This window comes from Mesoplodon mirus (assembly GCF_964341445.2).
Source record: "Mesoplodon mirus genome assembly, chromosome: 18".
Lineage (NCBI taxonomy): Eukaryota > Metazoa > Chordata > Mammalia > Artiodactyla > Ziphiidae > Mesoplodon > Mesoplodon mirus.
In genome coordinates, this window is record NC_138994.1 from 47,360,433 (window position 1) to 47,387,009 (window position 26,577).

At 49.7% G+C, this 26,577-nt stretch overlaps 1 protein-coding gene across 2 annotated transcripts; it reads right to left on the reverse strand.

Moving 5' to 3' along the window:
* Positions 1–1,202: 1,202 nt before the first annotated feature.
* PELP1 (proline, glutamate and leucine rich protein 1) lies at positions 1,203–24,809 on the reverse strand. 2 transcript variants are annotated; one of them, XM_082602834.1, is made up of 17 exons: positions 24,334–24,807; positions 16,554–16,618; positions 16,067–16,172; positions 11,301–11,450; positions 10,989–11,060; positions 6,475–6,534; positions 6,021–6,171; positions 5,709–5,838; positions 5,475–5,562; positions 4,927–5,015; positions 4,731–4,847; positions 4,459–4,606; positions 4,158–4,317; positions 3,375–3,430; positions 3,024–3,230; positions 1,458–2,888; positions 1,203–1,352 (listed from the first exon to the last, which is right to left on the reverse strand). In XM_082602834.1, exons 1-17 carry the CDS (start codon positions 24,580–24,582, stop codon positions 1,260–1,262), a joined length of 3,372 nt encoding a protein of 1,123 aa, XP_082458960.1. In that variant the 5' UTR covers positions 24,583–24,807; the 3' UTR covers positions 1,203–1,259. The 2 variants fall into 2 exon arrangements, with proteins under 2 accessions (XP_082458960.1, XP_082458961.1); XM_082602835.1 differs by lacking the exon at positions 11,301–11,450 and having other exon boundaries at positions 24,334–24,809.
* Between the last annotated feature and the right edge of the window lie 1,768 nt (positions 24,810–26,577).

The following is a 26,577-nucleotide window of genomic DNA, read 5'->3' on the forward strand; positions in this document are numbered from 1 at the left end:
GGCTCAGAATGCTCACTCCTGTGAGAGAACCTCTTCGATATACTTATTTTCCAGCTTGTGGGTCGCCCACCTGGTGGGTATGGGATTTGGTATCACAAAAGCACCCCTCCTACCGTCTTGTTGTGGCTTCTTCTTTGTCTTTGGATGTAGATTATCTTTTTTGGTAGATTCCAGTCTTTTTTGTCGATGATTATTCAGCTGTTAGTTGTGATTTTGGTGTTCTCCTGTGAGGGGGTGAACTCAAGTTCCTACTCCGCCATCTTGTCTCCTCCCTCCGAGGGGGTGGGAAAATTTTTTAAACCCCTACTAATTTTCCAAAAATTAGCACAAATGTCACTTCTCAAAGAGGCCCTTCAGGATACAGGCAGTTGGGAAGTCACCACCCTTTCTGCATTTCCAAGGCACTTTACTCTTGTTCACAGACTGACTGAAAAAACCATGAGGCATCTACCTCAAGCCCATAAACTTCAATACCCTCTCACATACACAACTCTGGGTGATGCTCACACATGCACCCCAAAAAGTCCTAGAATATATATAGTCTATAAATGCTTAAAGGGATCAGGCACTGGCTGGGAAATGTCCAAATCTCAAGAGTGAGTAGGAAGGCTAGGGGTGAGCTTGTCAAATTCCTGCCATGGAGGTGTTGGGCGGGGATGTTGTCACTGGAAGGACCAGTCCCAGAATAGGGCTCATCCCCCATATCCACAATGGATGCCCCTATAATTTGGGACACCCAAGTTCCCAGTTCACAGAAGTCAATGGTTAAACTCCTCTGTACTTTATTGTAATTTTCTAAAGTTCCATCACAGTCACTTAGCCTGCTCTTTGAGACCAAGGGGCTGTATGTGTGTTTACACAGGTTCACTCACTAGGACACTTAATCCCATAAATTTCCCACATACTCCCACACCTGGATTACTAACAGAAGCAGGGCTACTTCCTTCTCCTTCTCCAGGCAACCCAGCACACACTTAGCATCAGCAAGAGCACCAGGCAAAAATTCGACACTTGTCACACTGACTTGCTGAGCAACAGGACAGGCCCTTACCCCCTGTAAGTCAATGGCTCCTCTTCTGGACGGTGGAGCTAACAGGACAGCCATGGACACGTTTGGGAAACACTATGGGTACAGGACAAGCCCAGCAGACATTTGGGCTTCTGGCTGGGGACACTGTGGTGGCAAAAGGCAGAAGCAGCAGTCGCTATCCAAGGACATAACTTTATTGGAAACGAAGAGTGGAAGGTGTGGGAGAGGGCTAGGAATCGGGCTCTGTGACAGGTGGTGGCTTCTCATCATCAGGGGGGCAATCAATGAAGTCAGCCAGCATGGCAGCTGTGTCATCCTGCTCCTTTGAGGGACAAAGACATCAAATCCAAAACAGTCACACATATACACTGAAGAGTGGGTCAGGCTGCACAAGTGGCCAGCACTTCTCCCCGCCCGGCCCGCTCACCTTTTCCTGGAGGACTGCCACCTCCGCCTCTGTCTCCATCTCTTCTGCTGAAGATGCCTCTGGTGGGGGTGGTACCTTGTCACCCCCACCCTCAGCCCCCTCTTCCAGCAGGGTTGGGGGCACAGAGGGCTCCTCTTCAACAAGCTCCTGAGGAGGTGGCACTGCAGGGGGGCTCCCCCCTTCCCTCTCCACCTCCCCCTGGGAGGGGAGCACCTCAGGGGCCAGTGTGGGGGCCGCCTCGGCCCCAGGCCCCTCCTCAGCCCCCGGCTCCTCCACTTCCAGCAGCAGCCCGGGTTCCGGTTCTGGCTGCAGCTGCACCTTGGGGGACGCGGTGGGGGGCAGAGCTGGAGGCAGGCTTGGGGGTGCAGGCCCTCCTTCTTCCACCTCCCCGCCCGCTGGGCCGAACTCCACCTCTTCCACCTCTTCCTCCTCGTCCTCGTCCTCTTCTTCCTCCTCTAATTCACCTTCCTCTTCCTCAAACTCCTCCTCAAACTCTTCTTCTTCTTCTTCCTCCTCAAAATACTCCTCCTCCTCCTCCTCCTCCTCCTCAAAATCCTCCTCCTCCTCTTCTTCCTCCTCCTCCTCCTCCTCCTCCTCCTCCTCCTCACTGCTGTTGATGTTAATAACTGTCAAGTCTTCTTCCAGGGCTGGGGGTCCTCCGCCACTGGGAGTCCCTTCAGGGACCAGCTGGGGTGGTGGGAGTGCCACAGGGCCAGGAACAGGAGGGGGAGGCGGCGGAGGGAGAGGCCCCGGGGCCGCAGGCAGCTCTTCTGGCTCCTCCTTGGCTGGCACAGGAGGGGAGGCTGTTTGGGGCCCGACCGGGGCTGCAGGCGGGGGTGTGGTACCCGAGGGGGGTGGGGGCGGCAGGGGTGGCAGCCCCTCAGGCACGATCACCACACTGTCATCAGAGTCGCTTTCCAAGGAAATCTCCACATCGGATGCCTCCTCCTTATCATAGTGGACAAAGGCTGGTCTAGGCACCCTTCCCCCGAAAGTCTCATCTGGGGGTATAGCAGGTGGAGGAGTGCCACTAGGGGCAAGGACGGCATCCTCATTTGAGCCTGCCCGGTGGTTCTCAGGGCCAGGAAGGAGCCGGGGGGATACAGACACCAGGCCTGGGACGGAGAGACCTAAGTGGTTGGCTGTGGCTGGAGGTCCAGGACGTGCCGGGGGCATGGGGCCCACTGAGGCCATGGGGCCCGCTGGGGGCACAGGGCCTGGGGAAGGCATGGGGCCCGCCGAGGGCATGGGACCCACCGAGGGCATGGGGCCTGGGGGATGAAAAGCTGGAGCCCTGAATGGAGATGGAGCCTCAGGAGGGGGAACTGGGGCAGGGGTGGGGCAGGCAGGGCCCATGGTCTGCAGGGGAGGAACCCGGGGATGGGTCAGAGCTGCACAGGTCACTAGTGCTTCTGAGCAGAAAGTGGAGACCTGAGGAGGGAAAGAAGGGCGAGAGTGAGCATCAGGGATACAGGCCTTCACGAAACCAGGGAGGGAATGCCGACCAGCATCAGAAACGAGAATCCAGGAACCCACGAGGTGAATTTGGCCACACTCCGCAGTTACCTCAAGGCTGTCTTCTCTCTGGCCCAGGGAGAAGGCCTGCAGGGCACAGGCGAGAGGAGGCGGGCAGCGAGGAGAAGGCGCCAGCAGCAGAGCCAGCAGCAGGCGGTAGAGTTCCCGGCGGCAGCGCGAGCTGGTATACGGGGAGCTGCCTAGGACCTCGCCCTGCTGGACGCCCATGACCAGTGGGAGGACCAGATCATGCAGTCTCTGAAAAGGACAGAGAGCACACCTTGAGATGACACCAAGATGAGCCAACCCTTCTCCGGGGCCTACTCCCTGGTGTGAATGAGCCCCCCACAGGTACAGAGCAGCGGCCCCTCCCCACCTCCGTGGGGACCAGGCTCCACTCACCCTGTGAGTCTCCTCCTTGATGAGAGGTCCGCACATGAGGACAGTCCGGCTGAGGCCTAGGGAAGGAGACCAGTATGTCAGAGGCGGGCAGCTAACATGACGATGAGCCAGGGCTTCTGAAGCACGTGGCCCCAGCTGAGCACCCCGCTCTGCCACGGCCCACTTCAGGCAAGTCACATAACTCCTCTAAGTTTGTTTTCTCAACTATAAAATGGGGATCCTAAACATATGCCTACTACCTAAGGCTGCTGACATTGTGTAAATGAGATAGGTGATGGAGGTACAACATTATAAATGCATTTACATATTTGGGGAGAGCTGGCACTTCCCTTCACACGGGGGTGGGGTTGGAGGGCAGTGAAATACACAGGACCCAAAAGAAAGTCACTTCTGCGTCCAGATTAGCAACTGTGTCAGAAGCAGGAAGCCCCACTGAGCAGCCCGCCTGGGGAGTGTGAGCTCCACAGCCCAGGGATTTCATCCTCTTCCCGGCCCCGCCCTCTTGTACTAGAACAGCACTTAGCATGTAGAGGGGATGCACAAATGTAGAGGGGATGCACAAACAAAGATAGCTGAGACCCTGGAGGGGCGGTGTCAACACCAGAACTCCATCTAACAGCAGGACCCAAGATTCCACCTGCAGCCCTGGGGGTGGCATGGCTTCTCCACAGGCTCTTAGCTGGGTCTGCATTTTTTCTACACCCTCCACCTCAACGACTGGTTTGGGGCTATCACCCCAGGCCATCCCAGTGCGCCGAGGTGCAGGGCACAGGCCTTACCCACCTCTCAGCGCAGCTGCACACACGTCACTGTTGGCATTGCTGTCCCCTTTCCGGTGGCTGGGCGGGGCCATAGCCTCCCCCATATCCAGCTTTAGCTTCTTGGGGGCGCTGGGCTTCCCGGTCTGCAAACCCCCATCAGGGCTCCCCCGGGGACTGCGCAGCTGGTGGGGGAGGGGAACATAAATCACACACACCGGCCAACAGGAAGGCAGGACAGTCAGAAGGCAGTGTCCGGTGACAAGGCTGGTGAGGACAAGGGGTGCAGGATGGGGTCCCGGGACAGGGGCAGAGGCCTCACTCACTTTGAGGGCATCAGCCGGCGGGGAGATGTCACTGAGCAGGTGGGTGAGCAGGGCCTCACCCGAGGCTCCCCCCTGAAGCACTCCTGCCGAGGCCCCACACACCTGCACCCACAGCTCCAGGACAGCGTACACCTTGGTCCGCATGGTGCTGCGGGAGGAGCAGAGGGCAACTTGTGAAAGGGAGTCGACGTCCCAGCCGCCGGCACCCCTGGTCCACCGGCACCCCCTCACCCACCCTCTCCTCTTCATTCTGTTCCTAGATAGTCACCTACCTGTAAGGCCTCTCCTGGCCCGGAGAGAGGCTATCCCTCCCAATGCTCCAGGCATTGAGAACCTGGGGAAGCAGGCGGTTGATCAGGGCCCCAAAGCGCAAGAGCCGGCCTCCGCACCTGGGGGCGAAGACAGAACAGTGACCCCCGCTCCCAGCACATCCCAGCCCCTGCACCGCATCCTCCCGACCCCACTCACGCGAGGATGAGTGCAGAGAGCAGGTCCAAGGCTTCCAGGTGGAGGGAGGGCAGCAGCAGCAACCGCAGGGGACCATCTCCCAGCAAACTCTGCAGAAAAAATTAGCAGAGTAAGGAGTGGAGGAAGAAAGTGAGGCAAAGAAAGAGAAATGGAGACAGGATACACGCATGTGACTAAATACACGTGTGCACACAGGAAAGGAACCCACACCCGACCCCAAACTCCCCCACCAAGATCAAACTGCCATCCTCAACAGACCCTGGAAGGAGGACAAGGGAGGGATGGCTGAACCTCGCGGCAGTGACGCAGCTGACCCCCAGCTCACCATCCCCTGAGGAAGCATCTGCTACAAGTGCTCCCGCAACACGGGAGCGAATCGGCACTGACGTGCGTGTGCCGGGAGCACGGGAATAACGGCATCTGGAGAGGTAAGGAGCTGGCCGGGGCAACCTCAAGCAACATCACTTTGGGAGCCACAGCCCACACTGCTTGCCTGGCTGCCCTGCATCCTGGGCAAGTGCTGTGAACAGGGCACAAACTCCACTTACGATGTTCTTGGCACTGACGCTGAGGGTCCGGCAGATAAGATCCAGGATTTCCTGCACGGGGACGGACACGGGAGCCCCGAACTCAGAGCTAAAGAGAATCAGAGCAGGGAGATCCTCAGCGCGGGGGCCCATGGGGACTCCACACCCACCCTCAACCTCCCTCCTCATGACGAAGACGACACCCATCTCGGCCCCCCCTACTCCAGGCCCTCGCTCCCCCCGACACTCACACACCTGAGCATGAGCCCCAGGCAGCGGGCCAGCCCGGAAAACCTCTGCCAAAGCCGGAGAAGGACATGGGCGTCGCCATCTTCTGAGGGGGAGAGCAGCGTCTCCACCCCAGGGCCTTCGTACTGCACAGGAGCTGGACAGAAACACAACCACCTTCACACGCCAGGTCTGTCTTCCATCTCCTCCTCCATTGTGGTGGAGGACCCACCCATATTCTACTCCCTTTTGCCTAGAACTCAAAGGCCCCGCCTCTCCAGACCAGCCCCCTGCTCCCCTCACCACCGTGCCACCGACCACAGCAGCCACAGTCCTTACCCGTGTCCGCCCCCGCATACAGGGCCCCAAGCAGGCTGTGCAGAGAGGCCAGCAGGCTGTGCAGCTCCTGCTCCCAGCTGTCCGTGTGCTTCAGGCCCTGGGAGAAGCCAGCCCCTAGAGAGGGCAGCCGGGAGTAACACTCACAGGCCAACTGCAGAAGACAGGTTGGAACCCTGGTCAGGTGGGAATCCAGCCCAGCCATGGAATCCCAACCCCACCAATGCCCAGGAAGACGGAGATCAAAGAGAGCTCTGAGGGAAAACGGAAGGGACTACGGGGCAGAAAGACACAGATGGAGACACGGAGGCAGAAGTCATGACTTGTGTTTACTGCATATGTTCACAAGGAGGGGAGTGAGACCGTGGTCGAAATGCAGTTACAGACAAAAAAACAGAGAGAGAAAAGAAGCTCCAGCTCAGACCCCAGGCTCTCCATCTCCCTCCTTTCCCTTTACCTGCTGGAGCTGAGGGCTCAAGGCATCCACCCGAGACAGGAAAAATGAGGCCAGCTTGCCCTGGATTGGAGGGAAAGAAAGGGAGGGGCTGGTGAGTCAGCTCCAAGGGCCAGAGACGTAGACCCCGCCCATTCCCAGCAGCAGAATCGAGGCCCAGGATCTAAGGCCTTGTTCTTTCCTGCAGACAAGGAAGCACCACACTCTAAGGCGCATCATGCCTGGGTGCAGACATGCTCTCATGGTAGAAAGACACCCTGAATGTCGCCTCTTGTCCTTAGCCTCCCTGTTTGAGGCCTGTGTCCCACAAACGACTGGGCCCCCTCCTGCCAATATTTGCAAAATGACAGTCATCTCCCTCAAGCCAAAGACACAGCACTGAAAAGCAGCTACCTCCACGCCCCAACTCCCTGCCAGCTCAGACAAGAAGCAAGGGTCCAAGCTGGGAGCTGCGGCACTAACCAGAGGTGCGAGGGCAGGACAAGGTGGAGAGAGAAGGAAAGGCTGCCCAGCAGGACTGAGGTAGCACATCTCAGAGCAGCGACCTGTCAGTTAGCCAACAACAGTACTCCGCCTGCTATGTGAAGGCGCTGGCACAGGAGTGTTTAACTGGGGCCCCATTTATCTGGAGGTAGAATCAAAGGGGCCTGCGAACATGGAAGGGAAATTTTTAAAATCATTTTCACTAACCTGTAAATGAACTATAATTTTTTTTTTTACTGTAAATATAGACAAAAAGCCACAGTAGTATTAGAAGTACCTCTGACTGTCACCATCAGAAATCACTTATTTTCATTTCACATTACATATAGCTGTAAACAATTATCTTGAATTATCATTCACGTGCATCACTAATTTGAAACTTAGGTAGTTATCAGACCTGCTGCTGGATCCTGTTATTTGACACGTTAATAAAGAAGCACATCCTACTCTATCACAATTTTTTAAAGTATACATTTCAACAGAATCAGTGTCCCCTGCAAATTCCATGTATTTTATGGATTTAAAAACATTCGGAGAAGAGGTCTATGGCACAAAAAGGGTGAGAACACTGAAGTATAACAGGATTTCCACCTTCAGTGGGTGTAACAGTCGGGAAGACAAATGTGTGGAAAACAATAACCGGGAACCAAAGAGGGAGGGTCAGGAGGGACTGATGCTGGGAGGCAGGACTGAGCTGGGTTTGGGAGAGAAGGGAGGACCCGGATAAGGAGACAGAGGGAGGGACACCATGAGGAGAGCTCCAGGCTCACAAGAGGCCCACGGAAAAGCAGGCCGAGCCTTAAATCCCAGGCTAGTGTGTATGGACTTCATCAGGGGATGGGGGCATCACATGCACAAAGGTAAACTTCCAGAAGACAAGGAAGACAAATCAACAGTGGCACCAGGCACGCAGCAGGGGACTTATGGGAGGAAGCAGGCACGGAGGTCTGGCAGTGTGTGGTTCAGAAAGCAGCCCTCCAAGGGCTCCCTGCCATCGCCCTGTGGCAGGAACCACATCTGGTTTCCCACGTTCCACTGCAGGATTCTCACCATGAGACAAGCACTGTTACAGCTGATCCCAGGGCATGAGAAGGCCTAGAACCATTTCCCTTGGGACCTGGAAAGCATTTTCATGTCCGGTGTGGTAGGGTTCTGAACACTTCAAACCAAAAGCAGCAACCGTCCACAGGTCTCCTGATTCACTGGCTTCTCCAAGGATGATAGAGAGTCGCCAAAGCCTTATCTACAGTGGCACTCAGCCCTTTTGGCCCACTTACTGCTCACGCTTTCCCTGAGACTGAGTCAAAAAGCTGGGCTGAGGCCACCAAAAGTCTGCTTATGTGACTGCAGTCAAGCAAAGTACAGGGACATGGCTCTGACCACAGGTCTACCTGCAAGGCCAACCAAAGTAATGGCTCACTTGGAACATTTCACTTGAAACGCAAGTACGCGTGCACACACAGTATGTCTTGGGTGTCTCTTAAGAGTGGGGTGAGTCTTCCCACTCATTCCAGGGAACAAATAATCTGTCGAGGAGGAAAGGTAAAGCCTCTACAGGACTGACTTCATGGACTCAGAATGCTTGAGATACCTCATTTGGGAGGGGTAATCCTGAGCTTGGAGCCTGCAATTGCCCTGGGAGCTTCTGGGGGATGGAATAGAGAACAGATAAACACTCCAATTATCAGTTTCCTAAGTACTGGTCTGCAAGACATTTCAAGTACAAACTGCCCCTGGGGCCTCCACACAAGACAGATTCTTATCTGCCATGTTGGCAATAGACAAAGCCAAACTCCTCAACAGAGGGAAGTTCTCCAGATGACACTGTATTCTTAGAGAAATAAAGGCATATGCACCCCGTAACAACATATGAAAGTTTTGTTGTTTGGTTTGGAGAGGGTACTTAAAATGCAGGCCATAACTTCAAAAACTACACGTCTGACAAAAGGCTGTGAGTTATAGATGAATTCTCCTAACCACTCACAATGAAAATTAAGGGGCGCTAGCAGAGGACTCACGGGCAGGCTAGTCTGACTACTCACATCTTGACCCCACAGGTAACACTCAATTCTCCCTGCACTTTCCTGGGGGGATGCAGGTAGGTATAGATAACCCCAAACCAAGCTGAATCAAAGCAGGCATATGCAGTGAAACCTCACATACTTTTACCAATGAGGGGTCAGAGACAAAGATCTAGCCTGTGTAATCTGAGAAGTTAATTTACAGAGCATTCTAGAAGAAAGTTAATTTAGTAAACTAAACTTAGTAAAACTTTAGTTAAAAAGAAAAAAAAAAAACTTCAATGAAATCCCCAAGTTACTCCAAATGCCTTCTTGACAAAGTCCTGCCCTGCCACCCAAAGATTCTACTACCTGCCGTTAGTGGCAGTCATATGAAAACAAAGCATCAGCAAGGACGTGACCCACGTTCACTGAGAAATATCATCTGCTCCAGGGCTTTTCAAATACTGCAAGTAACCAGTTACCAAAGTCTCCGTAAGTACCACTCCCAGACCACAGTGCACGTGCCCGCAGAGCTCCGCGTCAGGCTCACGATCCTTCCCAAGCCACTAACAACTGATCAGAGCCGGCATCAGTGTGGAAGCCTGTCTGTCAATCCTGTCTATGTTCTTAAAAGTGCCTGGGGGGCTTCCCTGGTGGCGCAGTGGTTGAGAGTCCGCCTGCCGATGCAGGGGACACGGGTTCGTGCCCCGGTCCGGGAAGATCCCACATGCCGCGGAGCGGCTGGGCCCGTGAGCCATGGCCGCTGAGCCTGCGCGTCCGGAGCCTGTGCTCCACAACGGGAGAGGCCACAACAGTGAGAGGCCCGCGTACCGCAAAAAAAAAAAAAAAGTGCCTGGGGAGTTTGGCTTGGTGGAAAGAACATGGGCATGAAGGACAAATAGCTCTCCCTCGCACCCTGGTTCTACAACTACCGATACACAGGCTGGTGTTAGTCAAACCCTTCTGGGCCCGTTTCCTTCTGTTTAATTCGGTGACACCAGCTCTACAGAATTACTGTAAAATGAGAAGACATGCAGCAGAGTGCCTGGCACATGGTGAGTAGCAGTTCTACTAAGTACCAGTTCCCTTTCCCTTTTACTTTCTTAACTTGGTCATAGAACCATGTGAGCTTACTTTCAAGATAACTTGAATGGCAAACTCCCCCTTAATTGGTAATACTGAGTATAATATTACCAATTACTGTGATTAACCACATGAGTTATACAAAAAAAAATTATTAATTTGCTGCTAATTCCAGCTCTCCATAGGTTTGTGCTTCCATCTGAGAAAGGGGGTGCCCAATGGTTTGTCAAGCAATGATGAGTGTATCAAAACAAGAGAGAACATCTAATCGACAGGAGAATACCTATTTGTTCTTAGGTACTTCTTGGCATCGAATTATTCTGCAAACAATAAATGTACCAATTCCAAAGGCCCTTTAACTGTTACTGCTTTGGCAGAATTTGATAACCATTCATATTTGTTATTTTATCTCCTTGAAAATAAAACTCTAATTCTTTCACTGACCTCCTTCCTCCCTCACCTGACCCACATCCACCCTGCCTGTTTGCCCTAATAAGGCTCTGCTGTGCAGCCATGACAGTTCGTGGGACAGGGTGGGAGATTAGTCAGGAAAATAAGGAGAGAAAAGCACTGGGGACGTTGATATAGGGAAGTAATAAGTCAGGAAGGCTTCCCAGAGGAAATCATAAGAGCTTTAGGAACAAGGTAAAACAAGATGGTAGAAAAATGGGCAGGGCATTCTAGAGGTACAGAGAAAGGAAAAGAGAGGAAAGGCAGAGAGAGGAGAGAGTCCAGGGGTAAGAGCCTGAGCTTTGGCATCAGTTCTTAGGCAAGTTACTTAATTTCGATTTCTTTATCTGTGAGGATTAAATGAGAACACATTTAAAGCTACGAGGTGGCACAATTAGCTGTGGAGACAGGAGCTTAGAAATCTCAGCCCCGAACTCTGAGGTAAGACGGCTATCAAGGTTTATGTTGGTGGGAAGAGGAGTTCCCATGAACACTTACTTTGAGAGACCCACACGCCCGAGGGAAATAGGTCATACAAGCCTTCATTCCTTCCAGTGCTGAGAGCTCACTCTGTGGGGAAACAGAAAGTAAGGAAGAGGCCGAGGGCCCAATGCCCCAGACCCCATCTCCACCCCACCACGCGCCCCTCAGGGTCCCTTCTCCTTATACTTTTTCTTGGCCCCAACCTCTTCTCACTTCTTTAGTCCTATTCCCCAATCACTTCCCATCACATTCTTTAACCCAATGGGTGTCAGTGAGGGCAAGCAATGCAAGGGGCCCAGGGGAGGGGGACCCGGGCAGGCGTCTCACCTCCGGTCTGAGGCCCAGCAGGGAGGTGAGAAGGCCAGGGAGGTGGTTCATGGAGATGTCCCGGAAGAGTGTGGGGAGCTGGGCCGCGTAGCGGAGCAGGTCCCCCAGCACAGCCACGGCCAGCTCCATTGTGGGGGGCGGGTCCTGGGACTAAAGAGCAACAACACCCCATGCTCCCAACCTCACCTTCACAGTCACCGAAAGGAGGAACGAGAGGTATGACAACATGGGGCTTTCGACAAACACCACAGTTAACGTCAACATTACCATCAAATCTACTAGGGACAGGGGCTCCCTCGTGGCGCAGTGGTTAAGAATCCGCCTGTCAATGCAGGGGACACAGGCTTGAGCCCTGGCCCGGGAAGATCCCACATGCCGCGGAGCAACTAAGCCCGTGCGCCACAACTACTGAGCCTGAGCTCTAGAGCCCGCGCACCACAACTACTGAAGCCCATGCGCCTAGAGCCCGTGCTCCGCAACAAGAGAAAGCCCACACTCAGCAACAAAGATCCAACGCAGCCAAAAATAAATAGATTTATTAAAAAAAAAATCCACTAGGGACAGAGTGTATTAGAGATATGGAGCATCCGAAGTAACACATTCAGACAGGACATGTGTTCACGTTTTAGTACTATGCGTGTCTGGGGGTCCGAGGAGTTTGGGGGAAAAAAGGTAACAAAGCCATACTTTAAAGATCTCCTGACTAGACCATCTCTAAGAGTTCCTTGCTGCTCCTGTGCTACATTTCCCTGCTGGGAATGGAAAGGAGCACTTCTCAGACCACAAAACAAGTCTCAGCCCAAACAAAACCGCCCCATCTCGCCAAGCTTGCTTCTGGCTGTCTCAGACCTACTGTGGAATTCACGGAGGAAAAATGGCTTGAATTTAGAAGGACTTCTCTAGAAAATTAACATGTATCTAAGGGAAAAGCCTTCAGCACATTACCCCCTGCTAGACCAGACGCCACGTGTCAATGAAACAAACAAGAATGCTTGTTAGAAAGTCCGACTCAGTGGGCCTACCAACCGCAAGCAGGCCTCAACACTGTCCAGCAATCCTCCTGCACCTCTCGCTGGTTAACTCTCTCTGCTACTCAGCCCCTCTCCCACCACCGTCACTTCTGTATAACCTAACCTGCAACTTCAGAGAAAGCTGAAGCCCAAAGATGGGCACTCCCTCAGCTTCCCACCACCAAACTGAAAACTCCATCTTCATCCTCATCCCCGCTCTCCTTCCTCCTGTCCCACTAGAGGAGATGCTCCTCCCATCCAAGGACAATCCCTCCTCGGTGCTTTAGATAGTCCCCCCTCCCTTCTTCTCAGAACCTAACACTGTTAACTGGCCCCCTCTCTCCAATCCCTCTCAAAAGGATTCTTCCTACTGACATTTGTGCATGCTCCAGTCTCTGCCATCCTACAAGTCCTTCTCCTGAGCCCATACTCCACTTGCCCAATCTCAGCTGTTGCCCAGTTTCTCTCTCTTACCAGCAGAGCCAGACGTCTTGACAGGACTGCCTACCTTCTCCATTCCCACTCCTTCTCCCACTCACTGCTCATCCCAGGGCAACCTGGCTTCCGTGACCACCGCTCCACCAAAAACACTTTCACAGTCTCATTACCCTTGAGTTGCTAAATCTGATAAAAAATTTTCAGTCCTCGTCTTATTCCAGCTCAGAAGGGCATAAAGAGAAATGACTCCTCCGTCTTCCCTGAAGTATTTGGAGTCCATCCAACCCACCATCCTGGTTATCTCCTTTCTGCTGCTCTGCCTTGTCTGCTTTGTAAGCTCATCCTCCTCTACCTGACCATTGACTGTGGAGCGCCTCAAGATCCAGTCTGTATAAGTATTCAACTTGATCATCTGAGCCTCGTCCTCAGCTTCAGCTGCCATCTAAATGCTGAGGACTCTTCCTCTTTGTAAAACATATTGACTGAAGCCCCCACCCACTGAACCCTCAGGGTTACCCTCTGAGATATCTGGTCACTTCCACGCACACTAGGTCAAGGGTATGCTTCCTGGGGGCCTCTACTGAATGCCCAAGACCATACTCATGTTATTTTCACCACTCCCCTTGGAACCTGGCTGTCTTCCAATGTTCTGATACCCGGGAGTCATCCTGGACACATCCTTTCCCTGACGCTATTCCATCATCAGGGCCTGTTGTCTATTTTGCCTCTAAATCTCTCTTGAAATCCCTCTTTGCCTCTAAATCTCTCACCTACTTCTCATCATGTCTACAGCTGCCGCCCTAGTCCAGGCTACCGTGAATGCTCTCCTAGGTTTCCTTAGTACGTTCCTCGTGGTCTTTCTGCTGCCATTCTGGCTCCTTTCTAATCCTGTCTCCACACAGCAGCCAGAGTGGTATTTCCAAATGAAAGTTTGATCACGTCACCACTAGCACCACCTCCTTCCCCCTACTCAAAACCTTCCATGAGGGGCCTCCCTGGTGGCGCAGTGGTTGAGAGTCCGCCTGCCGATGCAGGGGATACGGGTTCGTGCCCCGGTCTGGGAGGATCCCATATGCCGCGGAGCGGCTGGGCCCGTGAGCCATGGCCGCTGGGCCTGCGCGTCCGGAGCCTGTGCTCCGCGACGGGAGAGGCCACAACAGTGAGAGGCCCACATACCGCAAAAAAAAAAAAAAAAAAAAAAAAAAAAAAAAAAAAAAACCTTCCATGAATTCCCACTGTTCTGAGAATAAAAACCAAACTCCCTAATATGCCTACAACGCCACACACAGCCTGGTCCCCATGCACCTACCTCCCCGGTCGCATCTCATTAACCTCAGCCACACCAGCCTGCTTGTAATTCTTCAAATGAGTCAAACTCCTTTTCTCTCAGGACTTTTGCAGGCTTAGAACACTTAGAAAACTCTCAGTCCAGTTCACTCCTACTCATCAGAACAGCCCTCCCTGAACCACTGACCCTGATCACCAGTCTGGGTCAGATTCTCTCGTTACATGCTCTCAGGGAACTACATTCTTTATCACCTCCAGAGCACCTACCGAAGTTTATCTTTTCACACTCATTGTATAATTATTCTCTTTCAGGACTTCCTTGGTTAAGACTCTGCGCTCCCAATGCAGGGGGCCCGGGTTCGATCCCTGGTCAGGGAACTAGATCCCACGTGCATGCCGCAATGAAGAGTTCACATGCCACAACTAAGGAGCCCATGTGCCACAACGAAGGAGCTGGCAAGCTGCAACTAAGACCAGGTGCAACCAAATAAATAAATAAACAAATACTTAAAATAAATGAATAGATTTTTAAAATAAAATAAAAAGCACTTAAAAAAATATTATTCTCTTCCACTAGAACACAGATCAGCAAACCATGGTCTGTTGGTGCCTGTTTTTGCACAGCCCACAAGCTAAGAATGGTTTTTAAATTTTTAAAGGGTGGGAAAACAAACCAACAAAGAAACACTACGCAACAGAAACCATGGGAATTCCCTTGTGGTCCAGTGGTTAGGACTCCACACTTCCACTGCAGGGGGCACAAGTTTTTCCCTGGGGGAACTAAGATCCCATGTGTGTGAGGCACAGCCAAAAAAAAACAGAAACCATATGTGGTTCATAAAACCTAAAACATTTTACTATCTATAGACACCTAGAAAGTTTCCCAACCCCTGCAAGAGACTCTAAACACCTGAAAGCAGGGTCCAAGTACATCTCTCCACCAGAGCTTAGCACACAACTTGCCATGTGTGCCCAGAACATGCTTGTGGAAGAACTAAGTGGGGATGTCATCAAAGGATGTAAAAGCAGAAAAAAATTTAAATGTTAAAAGAGGAAGAGAGGAGCAGGAAAAAAAACCTGGGGAACTCCCTGGCAGTCCAGTGGTTAGTATCCTGCACTTTCACTGCTGAAGGCACGGGTTCAATCCCCCGTTGGGGAACTAAGATCCCACAAGCCAAACGGCGTGGCCAAAAAAAAAAAAAAAAATTGTGGGGGACTTCCCTGGTGACGCAGTGGTTAAGAATCCGCCTGCCAATGCAGGGGACACAGGTTCAAGCCCTGGTCTGGAAAGATCCCACATGCCATGAAGCGACTAGGCCCGTGCACCACAACTACTGAGCCTGAGAGCCACAACTACTGAGCCTGCATGCTGCAACTACTGATACCCACGCCCCTGGAGCCCATGCTCCGCAACAAGAGAAGCCACCACAGTGAGAGGCACGCGAACCGCAACTAAGAGTAGCCCACGCTCGCCGCAACTAGAGAAAAGCCCACGCACAGCAACCAAGACCCAATGCAGCAAAAAAAAAAAAAAAAAAAAATAGTAAGCTAATTATTTTAAAAAATCAAACATCTGGGAAAAGCAGCTTTAGAGATGTCACTCATTAGAAAAGCTAACAAGGATATGAAACAGCAGTTACAGAGTATGAAAGGTCAGATGAATTAAAATAACCCAGTAGATAAAAATATCAAAACGTGGGGTAGGATAGGGAGGGTGGGAGGGAGGGAGACGCAAGAGGGAAGAGATATGGAAACATATGTATATGTATAACTGATTCACTTTGTTATAAAGCAGAAACGAACACACCATTATAAAGCAATTATACTCCAATAAAGATGTAAAAAAAAAAATCAAAACGTTTAAAAGGATGTTTCTATTTGAAGCTCATCCTCCCTGCTAGAAAAAAACTGCTTCTAATTATTCTGTCCTCAGAACTAGATGTCTAAGCCACAAAGATGTACCACATCCAGAATGGAGAATACGGCATGGCTGGGGGATGGAGGGAGGCAGGGCGGCGGCTAAATCCTTACCTGCAAGACCTGCTGAATGCTCCGAAGCCAGGACACACAGTGCTGCTGGAACATCTCTGTGGGGCTCTCCCCCACCAGCAGGGACAGCAGACACAGGCCCTCAAACCTTGTAAGAAAGGTGAGTGACAAGTGGGTGGTGGCTAGACTGCAGAGAAAGCAATTCATCGCCCTTTAACGCTCACTGGCTAGAGAAACACATCACCTCCAGATCCACGGCGACTTCTAACACCTGAAATACTTGGAGGACTTGGAGTGAGGTGCGGGCAGCAAGGAAAGAAGGGAACAGAAGGTGGGACAGAGGAAACCTGGAAGATGGAATAGGTGGGGTTCAAAGCCAAGTGAACTCATGAAAAGAATCAAACTCTCCACCTTCTTGGGAATGGAGAAATCTCAGGAATCCGTGGGGTGGTGACAGTGGATGGACAGATATACAGCCCTCTTCCTAAAGAAACATCCCCCTGGAGAAAAAACAGGGTTAAAGACTTACCGAGTTTTGATAGAACCAAGACGTGCATTACTGAGACCCACCAATGCGCCAACAGCTGAAAGGTTCTGGAGGAAAGAAGACAAGGAAGTGAGTCGGGAATAGGATGCTAAAGACACAGGATTTCTCCAAGCGCTTCCCTGCCCCGGTGTTTCCGAAGCCTCTTCTGAAGTAACACCTCCTTTGAGGCCAAAAGACCATTCCTCTAGAGGCTGACAACCTTTTCCCTATTTTCAATAGGTGACACACACAGCAGCCTGTCCTGTCCCGTGGGCTTTCCTCAAGTTACATCTCACCTGTCCCTCCCCCACTTCCCACCCAACGAACTAGTGTTACCCGGAAGGCTAGACCGCCCGACTCATCCCAGCTACCAGACTTCAAAGACAGGCTCCTTCCCGTTTCCCTAGACAGCACCTAGCGCGGAGGGACATCCCTAAATGCTTGCTGACTGGACACTAAACTCATCTGATCCCTTCTTCCTTCACCCCAAATCCCCCTCCTCCTGTTCCTGGCTCCCTTCGAGCTGCTAATGCCAACATAAACCAAATCAACCAGAGCTTCCTTCCTGCACATTCTGGCAGCCCTGAAAGAGGTCTCCTCCTCAGCCCTCCCACAAGTAAACTCTACATGCTTAAATGGCCAGACTCCTCTGGTGGCCCCTGTATCTCCCTAACTGTACTCATCATTCATTCGTTCAACAAACACATCTTATGCACTGAATCAGATGAAGGAATACAGAGCTGAATAAAATAAATAAGGTCCCTGTTCTCATGAAGGGAAATGTTGATTCACTTAATAAACACTTATTTACCTACTTTATGTGAGACATTGAGGTGCTAGGGAGCTTATGTTCTAGTTAGAGGAGACAGAAAATAAACAAATGACCAAATAAGAAATAGCACGTTGGAGGGTGCTAGGTGCTAAGGGGAAAAATAAACTGAGGAAGGAAAGGAGAGGCTGGAGTAGGGAAGGGAGACAGCACTTTCTGTGGAGTGGACACAGGGCCCCCTCTAAGAAGCTAGTTGAGCAGAGGAAAGTGAGAGCAAGGCGTACTGATGCGCTCACACGCACTGACAGGAATATAAAATGGTGCAGCCGCTTTGGAAAACAGCCCAGCAGTTCCTCAAAAGGTGAGAGTTAACCATATGACCTAGCAACCCCACTCCTAAGTATATGTCCAAGAAAAATGAAAACACGTGTTCTCATAAGAAATCGTATACGAACATTCATAGCAGCATTACTCATAACAGCCAGAAACTGGAAACAACCCAGATGTCCATCAACCATGAATGGATAAACAAAATGTACTATAGCTACACAATGGAGTATTATTTGGCCATAAAAAGGAATGAAGTTCTGAGACACGGATGAACCTTAAAAACATTATGCTAAGAGAAAGAAGCCAGACCCCAAAAGCCACATATTGTATGATTCACTTCTATGAAATCGTCAGAGCAGGCAAACCTATGGAGACAAAAAGTAGATTAGTGGTTGCCTCGGGCTGAAGAGCAGAGAGGGGTTGGGGGGAAATGGGGAGTGACTACCAATGGGTATAGGGTTTCCTTTGGGAATGATGAAAATGTTCTAAAATTGATCATGGTGATGGTTGCACAACTCTGCAAATACTAAAAACCATGGAACTGTACACTTTAAATGGGTGAACTGTAAGTATGTGAATTACATCTCAATAAAACTGTTTAAAAAAAAAAAAAGGCATGCTGGTAACTTTTTGTTGTTCCAGGCAAAGCAGAGAAAAAGAGCAAAGGTTGTGCGATGACAGCACGCTAGGCGTATCTGAGGAACAGCAAGGAGGTGAACTGTCACTAGAGGAGACTGAGCAGGAGAGATGAGGCCCCGGGAGCAGGGTGGGACCTTTTGGAGTCATATAGGCAACCGTTGACTTTCACTCTGAATAAAAGCCACGGGGTAGAGGAGAATTAGGCAGAGAAGGGATATTACTTGACATAATTTTTTTTTTTAAACACATCCACAACACCTGAGTTGCCTTGTCAAGAAGGCAGGAGCAGACAGAAGTAGGAGGCTATTTTAAGGATCCAGGAGAGAGATGAGGCAGTGTAAGAGCATGGTAACAGTGGGGATTCAAGCCTCGAGCTGTGGTTATACTCTGAAGGTAGAGCCCACAGGATGTGACAACACACTGGATATGGGTGGGAGATAAAGAAAAGAGGCAAAGCTAATTCCAAAGTTTCTTGCCTGAGCAACTAGAAAGATGGAGTTGTCACTTACTAGGCAGCAGAATACCGCAGGAGGAGCAGGTTTGGGGGTGAGAATCAGGAGTTCAGGTTCAGGTGTTAAGTCTGGGATGTCTGTTTAATGCCAAATAGGCACTGGGTAGCTAAGTCCGGAGTTAGGAGAAATCCTGGTCAGAGTATGGATTTGGGAAGTTGTCAGCCATCAGACTGGATCAGCTCACTGTGGGAGTGAGTGTAAACAGAGGAAGAAAGCAGTAGAAGGACTGGGTTCTTGGGCACTCAAACACTGAGTGGTTAGAGAGGAAGAGGAGGAGCCAGTAAAGAAGGCTACAAAGGAGTGACCAGTTCAGTAAGAGGAGAATCAAGAGACAGTGGTATCCCAGAAGCCAAGTGAAGAAAATTTTGCAAGAAAGGAGTCATCAGCTGTAACAAATACTACAGACAAGTCAAGTAATAGGAGGGCCAAAATTTGACCTTTGAACTCGATATCTTCAGTGGTCATTGTTGACCCTCAAGACTTACCAAGTTACCTGGTAAAGCAGTATTTTGGTGAAGTAGTTAGGCTAAAAGCCTAAATGGGATGAGTTCTAATGGACAACCATCAGGGTAATGATTCGTTCAGGGAAGAATCTTTAATGGACATTAAAAAAAAACGGGTGAAAGGGTAACAAGACACAAAATTACATAATCTCCCCACGGGAAAAAAACATAACTTTATAATGAAGAAACCTGGCAGACATCACTTTAACCCATGATCAAAGTTAACATCACCAGTAATGGGACAAAGAAACATTATGTGCCTCCTGATACGATGCGACAAGAACATCACACATCATTTCTGCAGTATTCTGCCAAAACTGCACAACCTGAAGCTAATCATCAGAAAAGAGCAGACAAACCAAGCTAAGGGACATCCTATAAAATAAGTATCCTGTACTCTTCAAACATGTCAAGATCGTAAGAAATTTTTCTTTTGCTATCAAGGACACTTTTAGCACAACTGACAAAACTGGAATAAGATCTATAGGTTAAATCACTTATGGTACTGATATTGATTTTGAGTTTGATGATGGAATGCAGTTATGTAAGAGAATGTCAATTTTAAGGAAATGCATGCTGAAGAATTTACAGGCAAAAGGGCATCATGTCTGCAACTTCCTCCTTCATGGACCCAGAAAAAATATGCACAGAGAATGATAGAACAAATATGCATTTAAAATGTTGACATTCAGGGAATCTGGGTGAAGGGTATATTCTTTCAAATTTTCTATAAATTGTAAATCATTTCAAAGTAATATTATTTTTTTAAAAAGAAGAATGGGAGAAAGTACAAGTGCAAACAACTCTTTTGAGGAGTTTTGCCATAAAGAGAAGCAGAGAAATGGGGCAGGAGCTGGAAGGGGGACTTTTTTTAAAGCAGTTTTGAGCTAATGCTGATGAAAATGACCTAACAAAGCGGGAAAAGCTGATGATGAACAGGTGGAGAAGCAATGGACTTGTGTACACGCAGAGGGGACAGATGTCATGTACAAGCAGAGGGCTGGCCTTAGGAGGGGCATGGACCAGCTCACCCCTAGTAATGGGAGGGAAGGCAGAGCATACGAGCACAGACACAGGTAAGCTGGCAGATGTGGTGGCGGCAGCCTATGGGAATTCCCATCCCCCTGTTTCTATTTTCTCACTGAAATGGGAAGTGACGTCATCAGCTAAGAGTGAGGATGGAGAGAAGTAATCAGAGGTTGTCTAGGAAAGTGGAAATGTAACAGGATTGCTAGGCAACACTAAGAGTCCACTTGAGAAGATGATAGCCATGAATTTAAAGTGAGACCAGCCAGCCAGGATACATGTATCTCCAGCCATACTGAGCTGTACAGGTACAGGCACCAAATAAACAGAGTTGGATTTAACACACACGGGGTGTTGCCAGGCAAGTACAATGAAGGCAGAAGGGTGAGGAAGTGATTATAATGGAGTTTAAACAAGGTAAGAAGAGAAGAGAAAACATGACAGATAATAAATAAGTTAATTTATTTCAAATAGTGATAAACGCTAGCAAAGAACCAAAGCAGAATAATCTGACAGAAAATGAATGAAATGGGAAGGACCACTGTATTTTAAAACAGCGTGCTCAGGAAAGGCTCCTCTGAAATGGTGGCATGGAAGCTGGGGTCTAAACAAGCAGCTCACCTCCCCAGGAGTTTCCCAGCAAAGAGTGAAGGAACTGATGAGCAGTGGCCTCAGCTGCTGCAGAAATGAGATCAGCCTGGGTGGCTGGAGCACACTGAAGACAGGCCAGGAGTCGTGTGAGGGGAGGTCAAGAGGCCAGCAGAGGCCGCACTATGTAAGGCCTGGTGCAATAAGTTAGGGTACGGTTTTAAGCAGGACAATGCTCTGATCTTACTGATATTTTTAAGATCACTGGGTACTGGCTAGAGAATGGGACAGTACAAAGCCCTAGGGACACAAGGCAGAACAAGACACTCTGTCCTTCAAAGTATGTGCAATTATAAGGGAAATGAGATACAGGATTTCTTTTAAAATGCTCCGGGGGCGGGGGGACTTCCCTGGGTCGAGTGGTTAAGAATCCACCTTCCAATGCAGGGGACGCAGATTCGATCCCTGGTAGGGGAACTAAGATCCCACACGCCGTGGGGCAACTAAGCCCACGTGCCACAACTACAGAGCCCATGCGCTCTGGAACCCGCGTACCACAAACAGAGAGCCCACGTGCCGCAACTACTGAGCCCACATGCCACAACTAGAGAGAAGCCTGCGTACCACAACGAAAGATCCCCTGCACTGCAACTATGACCCGATGCAGCCGTAAATAAATAAATAAAAATAAAGTGCTCCGGGGGCAGGGGAGGTTGGAGGCAAAGTTGGGAAAGTGGGAATGAAACAAGACTGGCAAAATGTTCACTGCTAAATCTGGGTGATAGAGACAGCACGGGCCAGGGTGGGGGTGGTTCAAAATACTATTTTCTCTACTTTTGTGTCATCTGAAATTTTCCAGAAGTTTTTTTTTTTTAACTACACACAAAAACAAAACAAATCAAAGCCCAGTTGTGTGGGTATGCGGGAGTGAGGTTGAGTGTATATGTACAATGAATAAATCATTTCCATATGGTGTAATAAAGAACAGCTAATCATATGTGGTTTGGAAAGGTTTCCCAAAGGCAGTGACAAACAAACACTGAGTTGAAAAGATTTGGGGGATTGCGGTGGGGGAGTGGGGGGGGGGTATGGAGAGGCAGCATAGGGAGAGATTCCAAGCACAAGTGCAAAGGCCCTGAGGCAGGAAAGTTCAGGTGCTTAAGGATTTTAAAAGGCAGCAAACAGGTTGAGGATTTTACAAACAGGATCAGCTGTTGTGTGGGAAATGAATTAAGAAGAGCAAGACTGACAGCAAGGAGACCAGCTACCATAATGCAAGCCAGAAATTGTGAACTGTGCTCAGGTAGTTCCACTTTGGAACTACTGAGTTTGCAGTACCTGTGGGAAAACAAAGTTGGTGATTAAGCGTAGATGGATGGGCCCATCAATGGATCTCTTTTTCTCTCAAGCTCCAGGACTATTTACTTACCTTCATTTCTCATCTCAGCTAAGCTAGAAATTCTCCGAGGAAAAGGATGATGTCTTACTTATCTACCTAGAGATGAGGAATAGTAGGTAACACATAAGAGATACTCAAAAAATCTTTTGTTGAATGAAAATCTACAAGGAAGTGAAGGAAACCCACCACACAGTTCCATGTTCTGAGAACTCAATACAACACAGACAAGTAGAAAAAAATTCAAGGCAAGATATACCCAAAAATATAGTACAGACAATTTAAAGGTGTTTCCCACATCACCCTTAGATTCTTTACTCAAAATTCTTCTAGGGGAAGGGAGGGTGGACAACACAAGGGATGAACTGGGAGTCTGGCGTTAGTAGATATAAACTATATCAAAACATATAGAATGGATAAACAAGGTCCTACTGTATAGCACAGGGAACTGTATTGAATATCCTGGGATAAACTATAATGGAAAAGAATATAAAAAAGAATGTATATATGTGTATAACTGAGTCAGTCGCTTTGCTGTACAGCAGAAATTAACACAACACTGTAAATCACTTATACTTCAATTTAAAAAAATGCTTTTAGACACAAAAGAAATTAAGCAAGACATTAAGTTCATGTAGCTCACCCTGAGGGAGGGGAAGACTTGAAAGAGATGATGACGGAAATCACACATTTATAAACAGAATAGATATTTCAGAAATACTTAGGAACCACATGAATCACAGGAGGGGAACTGGGCTGAGATACCAGAGGCACAGTTTTGTCACCCTCAATGAGGACTAATAAATAAATGAGGTCATCTCTAATAAATTTGGGGCTAAGATTATTGAACCACCCAGCAGGTTGTGATAACCCTCTTCCTGGAAGGAAGCATAGAGCTGGGAAGATCCTGGTAACAAGTGTTGGACAAGGAAGAACTCATGTACACGGGTCTTGAAGGATGAATAGAATTGGGGGAGGGTTAGCGGGAGAAGATGGAGCACGGGAGATAATATTAAAGGTGAACCTACCGTAGGTTAGACAGTTATGTCTTCTTAGAATCTGAGTAAGATAATGGGGGTCAAAGCCAGGATGGGGGCAATGGGAAAGACATGGAAAGAAGTGGACAGATCTGAAAGCTACTTAGAGAATAAAATCAAAAGGACTTAACAGACTGTATACGGAGGTGTGTGAGCAAAAATGTTCAGAATGACATCTGGGTTTCTAGCTTGTAGGACTGAATGGAAGTTAGATTCTATTCTGTGTATAATCCAAAGGACTCTTCTAAACCAGTCTACAAAGCGCTGCATGATCTGTTCACTGCCTACTCACCTCAAAGCGCCCACTCTCTTCCCCTCCATCTCTGAACCTCAAGCACAATGCCCTTCTTTTCAGTTCCTACCAGAGGAACTTCCCACATGAGCTTTCCGCTGACTGAATCGCCGCTCCTATTTTCTTCCCCTACCCAAGTCCTATGATTATCTTTGGGGATCTCAACTTAAACTCCAGTACCTCAAGAAAATCTCTGCAAGTTTCCAGATTAGGTTAGAGATCCCTACTACACAATTCTCATGGTGTTTTGTAACATTTTGTTCATCGCTATCGCATCTATAACTGGAGCGCCCAGGATTTAGCCCTCAGTAAGAGCTCAGTAAATATTTGTTGAATACATCCATTCACTCAGTCCAAACAATCCCCAAAACAGATACTTCCAGATGAAAAAGAAGCTAAAGATCATACATCTAGTGAATGACGGGGCCTGGGATCGAACCCATTCATGCGTGTCTACCGATAGCCTAGCAGCAGAGAAAACGAGGCCCTTCCTCTTCCGAGTTTCTTCGATTCACGGCTGATAAAGGAGAAATGCGTGAATCTCGTCCAGAGTGATACCTGGATCAGCTTTCTGCCCCCAGCTTTCCTTCCCTCCACCTCTCCACTGCAACTGCAGTGCACCAAGACCCCGGTGCACAAAAGCTGCGCCAACCTTCCAACAGGGCCGCGGGCCTGCGGGCTACAGACTCACCTGGGCCCCGCCCACCGTCCCATGTAGCCGCAATAGGCACATGAGCCCCGGCAAATGTGGGACCGAGCGGACTGGGGGGTGCACAGGAGAAACGGTGGACCCAGCTCGCGGCTGTAGCAACCCCGACACGCTCTCCAGCAGAAGCAGGCGGAGACGCGGGCCCGAGTTCACCGCCGAGAGACCCCCGGTCCCGCCGGGAACCCCAGCCGCGGAGCCCGCAGACGGCCCGCTAAGAACAGCTGCCGCCATCTTCACCCGGGCTCTAGCAGTGGCGTGGCGCGATGACGTAAATACCCCGCGACGGACGCCTCGAGGGGAGGGGGCGTGAGGAGGGGGCCTTGGTCCTGCGCTTTGCAGTCCGCTCGCCGGCTGGAAGGGAGCATGCGCGGCGTGGAAGGGCCGGGGCCCCCCAGCTGTGGGTGTTTAGTTCCCGGCGTGTCAAGGCTTGGTCGGTGGGCTGGGTCGAGGGCGGGAGGGCGGACCAGTGGCGGTTAAAGAACACGTGGTCAGGACTACAGGCGCCGGAGTCCAAAAGCTAACCTTCAACGTAGCGTAATCTCAGGACACTTTCGATCTAGGCATCACTGATACCTAAGGAGCTGGCCTCGTTGTCTGAAATCATAGATATTGTTAACTGCATTTACAACGACAGAAATGATACAATACACGTGCCTTGCAAATACAAATTCAAACAATAAAGGGGGCATAAAGTAAAAAGAGAAACTCCCTCCCCCCAAGCCCTTCCCCCAGTAATGTGTATACCTTCCTAATATTAGTCTATGCACAAACACATAAATACAGAGTATATTTTACAAGAGCGGGGTCTGCACTTGGCTTTTGTCACTCGATATATATTGTGGCAACTTTACGCCGTTTTTTAAGCGGCGCGGTACAATGAAATGGGCGCACCACGAGTTCGCAATTCCATTGCTGATTACTTCCAGCTGCTCCAGTTTTTCACTAATACAAACACTTTTTTTAATACAAACACTTTAGTGAACACCCTAATCCTTTTGTGCATTTTTTTGTACACAAAATCTTCATAATTTGAATCTAATAAAATTCAAATCCCAGATTCAAATGCAAGGGTCATCTTTTTTCCTCTTTTATTGCACTTTATCTAATCCTTCTTCAAGTCCTGACATTCTGCCTCCAAAATATACTACCCAGTAGGGTTCATTTTTCTCTGTTTCTCCATCTCCAGTGACACTCTGGGCCACGTAACCATTCTCTCTCACCTGGCCTCTTATGCTAGCCTCCTGCAGTGGCCTTTTCATTGCTCTCCCTGCTTCCCTTTTGGCCCTTTGTACTCCCTTCTCCACGCAGCAACCAGGGTGGTCTTTTCAGATGGAAGTCAGTTCTTGTCACTCCCTGCTTAAAGCCCTTCAGTGGCTTCCAAATATCATGTGAATGAAATCCCATCTTTTCACCTTGGCCTACTAGAATCCCCACGATCCGACCCATACCCACCTGTGACCTCAACGCATACCACATAAGTCACTCTCCCTCTCTTTCCCTATCCTTGAGCCACACTAGCCTGCTTTCTATCCTCTGGCAAGCCCATTCCCACCTCAGTGCCTTGGCACATGCTGCTGCTTCTGCCTGGAGAAACGTTCCTTTGACTCTGTATGACTGACGCCATCTGGCCATCCTCAGAAAGGGCTCCTTTTTAAGAAGTTCCCACTCTCACCCCCATCACCCTCTATCACATTACCCTATTTAATTTTTTTACAGCTCATCGCATTATCCAAAATTTATTTTCTTACTTATTCACCGACTGTTGTGTTTTTGTTTTTTTGGCTGCGTTGGGTCTTCATCGCTGCGCGTGGGCTTTCTCTAATTGCGGTGAGCGGGGGCTACTCTTCGTTGCGGTGTGTGTGCTTCTCACTACGGTGGCTTCTCTTGTTGCAGAGCACGGGCTCTAGGCCCACAGGCTTCAGTAGTTTTGGCTCGCGGGCTCTAGAGAGCAGGCTCAGTAGTTGTGGCGCACGGGCCTAGTTGCTCCGCGGCCTGTGGGATCTTCCCGGACCAGGGCTCGAACCCATGTCCCCTGCATTAGCAGGAGGATTCTTAACCACTGTGCCTCCAGGCACAGTGTCCTCACTGACTGTTTCTTCTGTCTAAAATACAGACCCCATGAGAAGGGTCTTGTCATCTTCACTATTTTATCCTCATCCCCTAGAACAGTAGTACCTGGCACATAAAAAGTGCTCAATAAATATTTGTTGAGTGAATAAATGAATG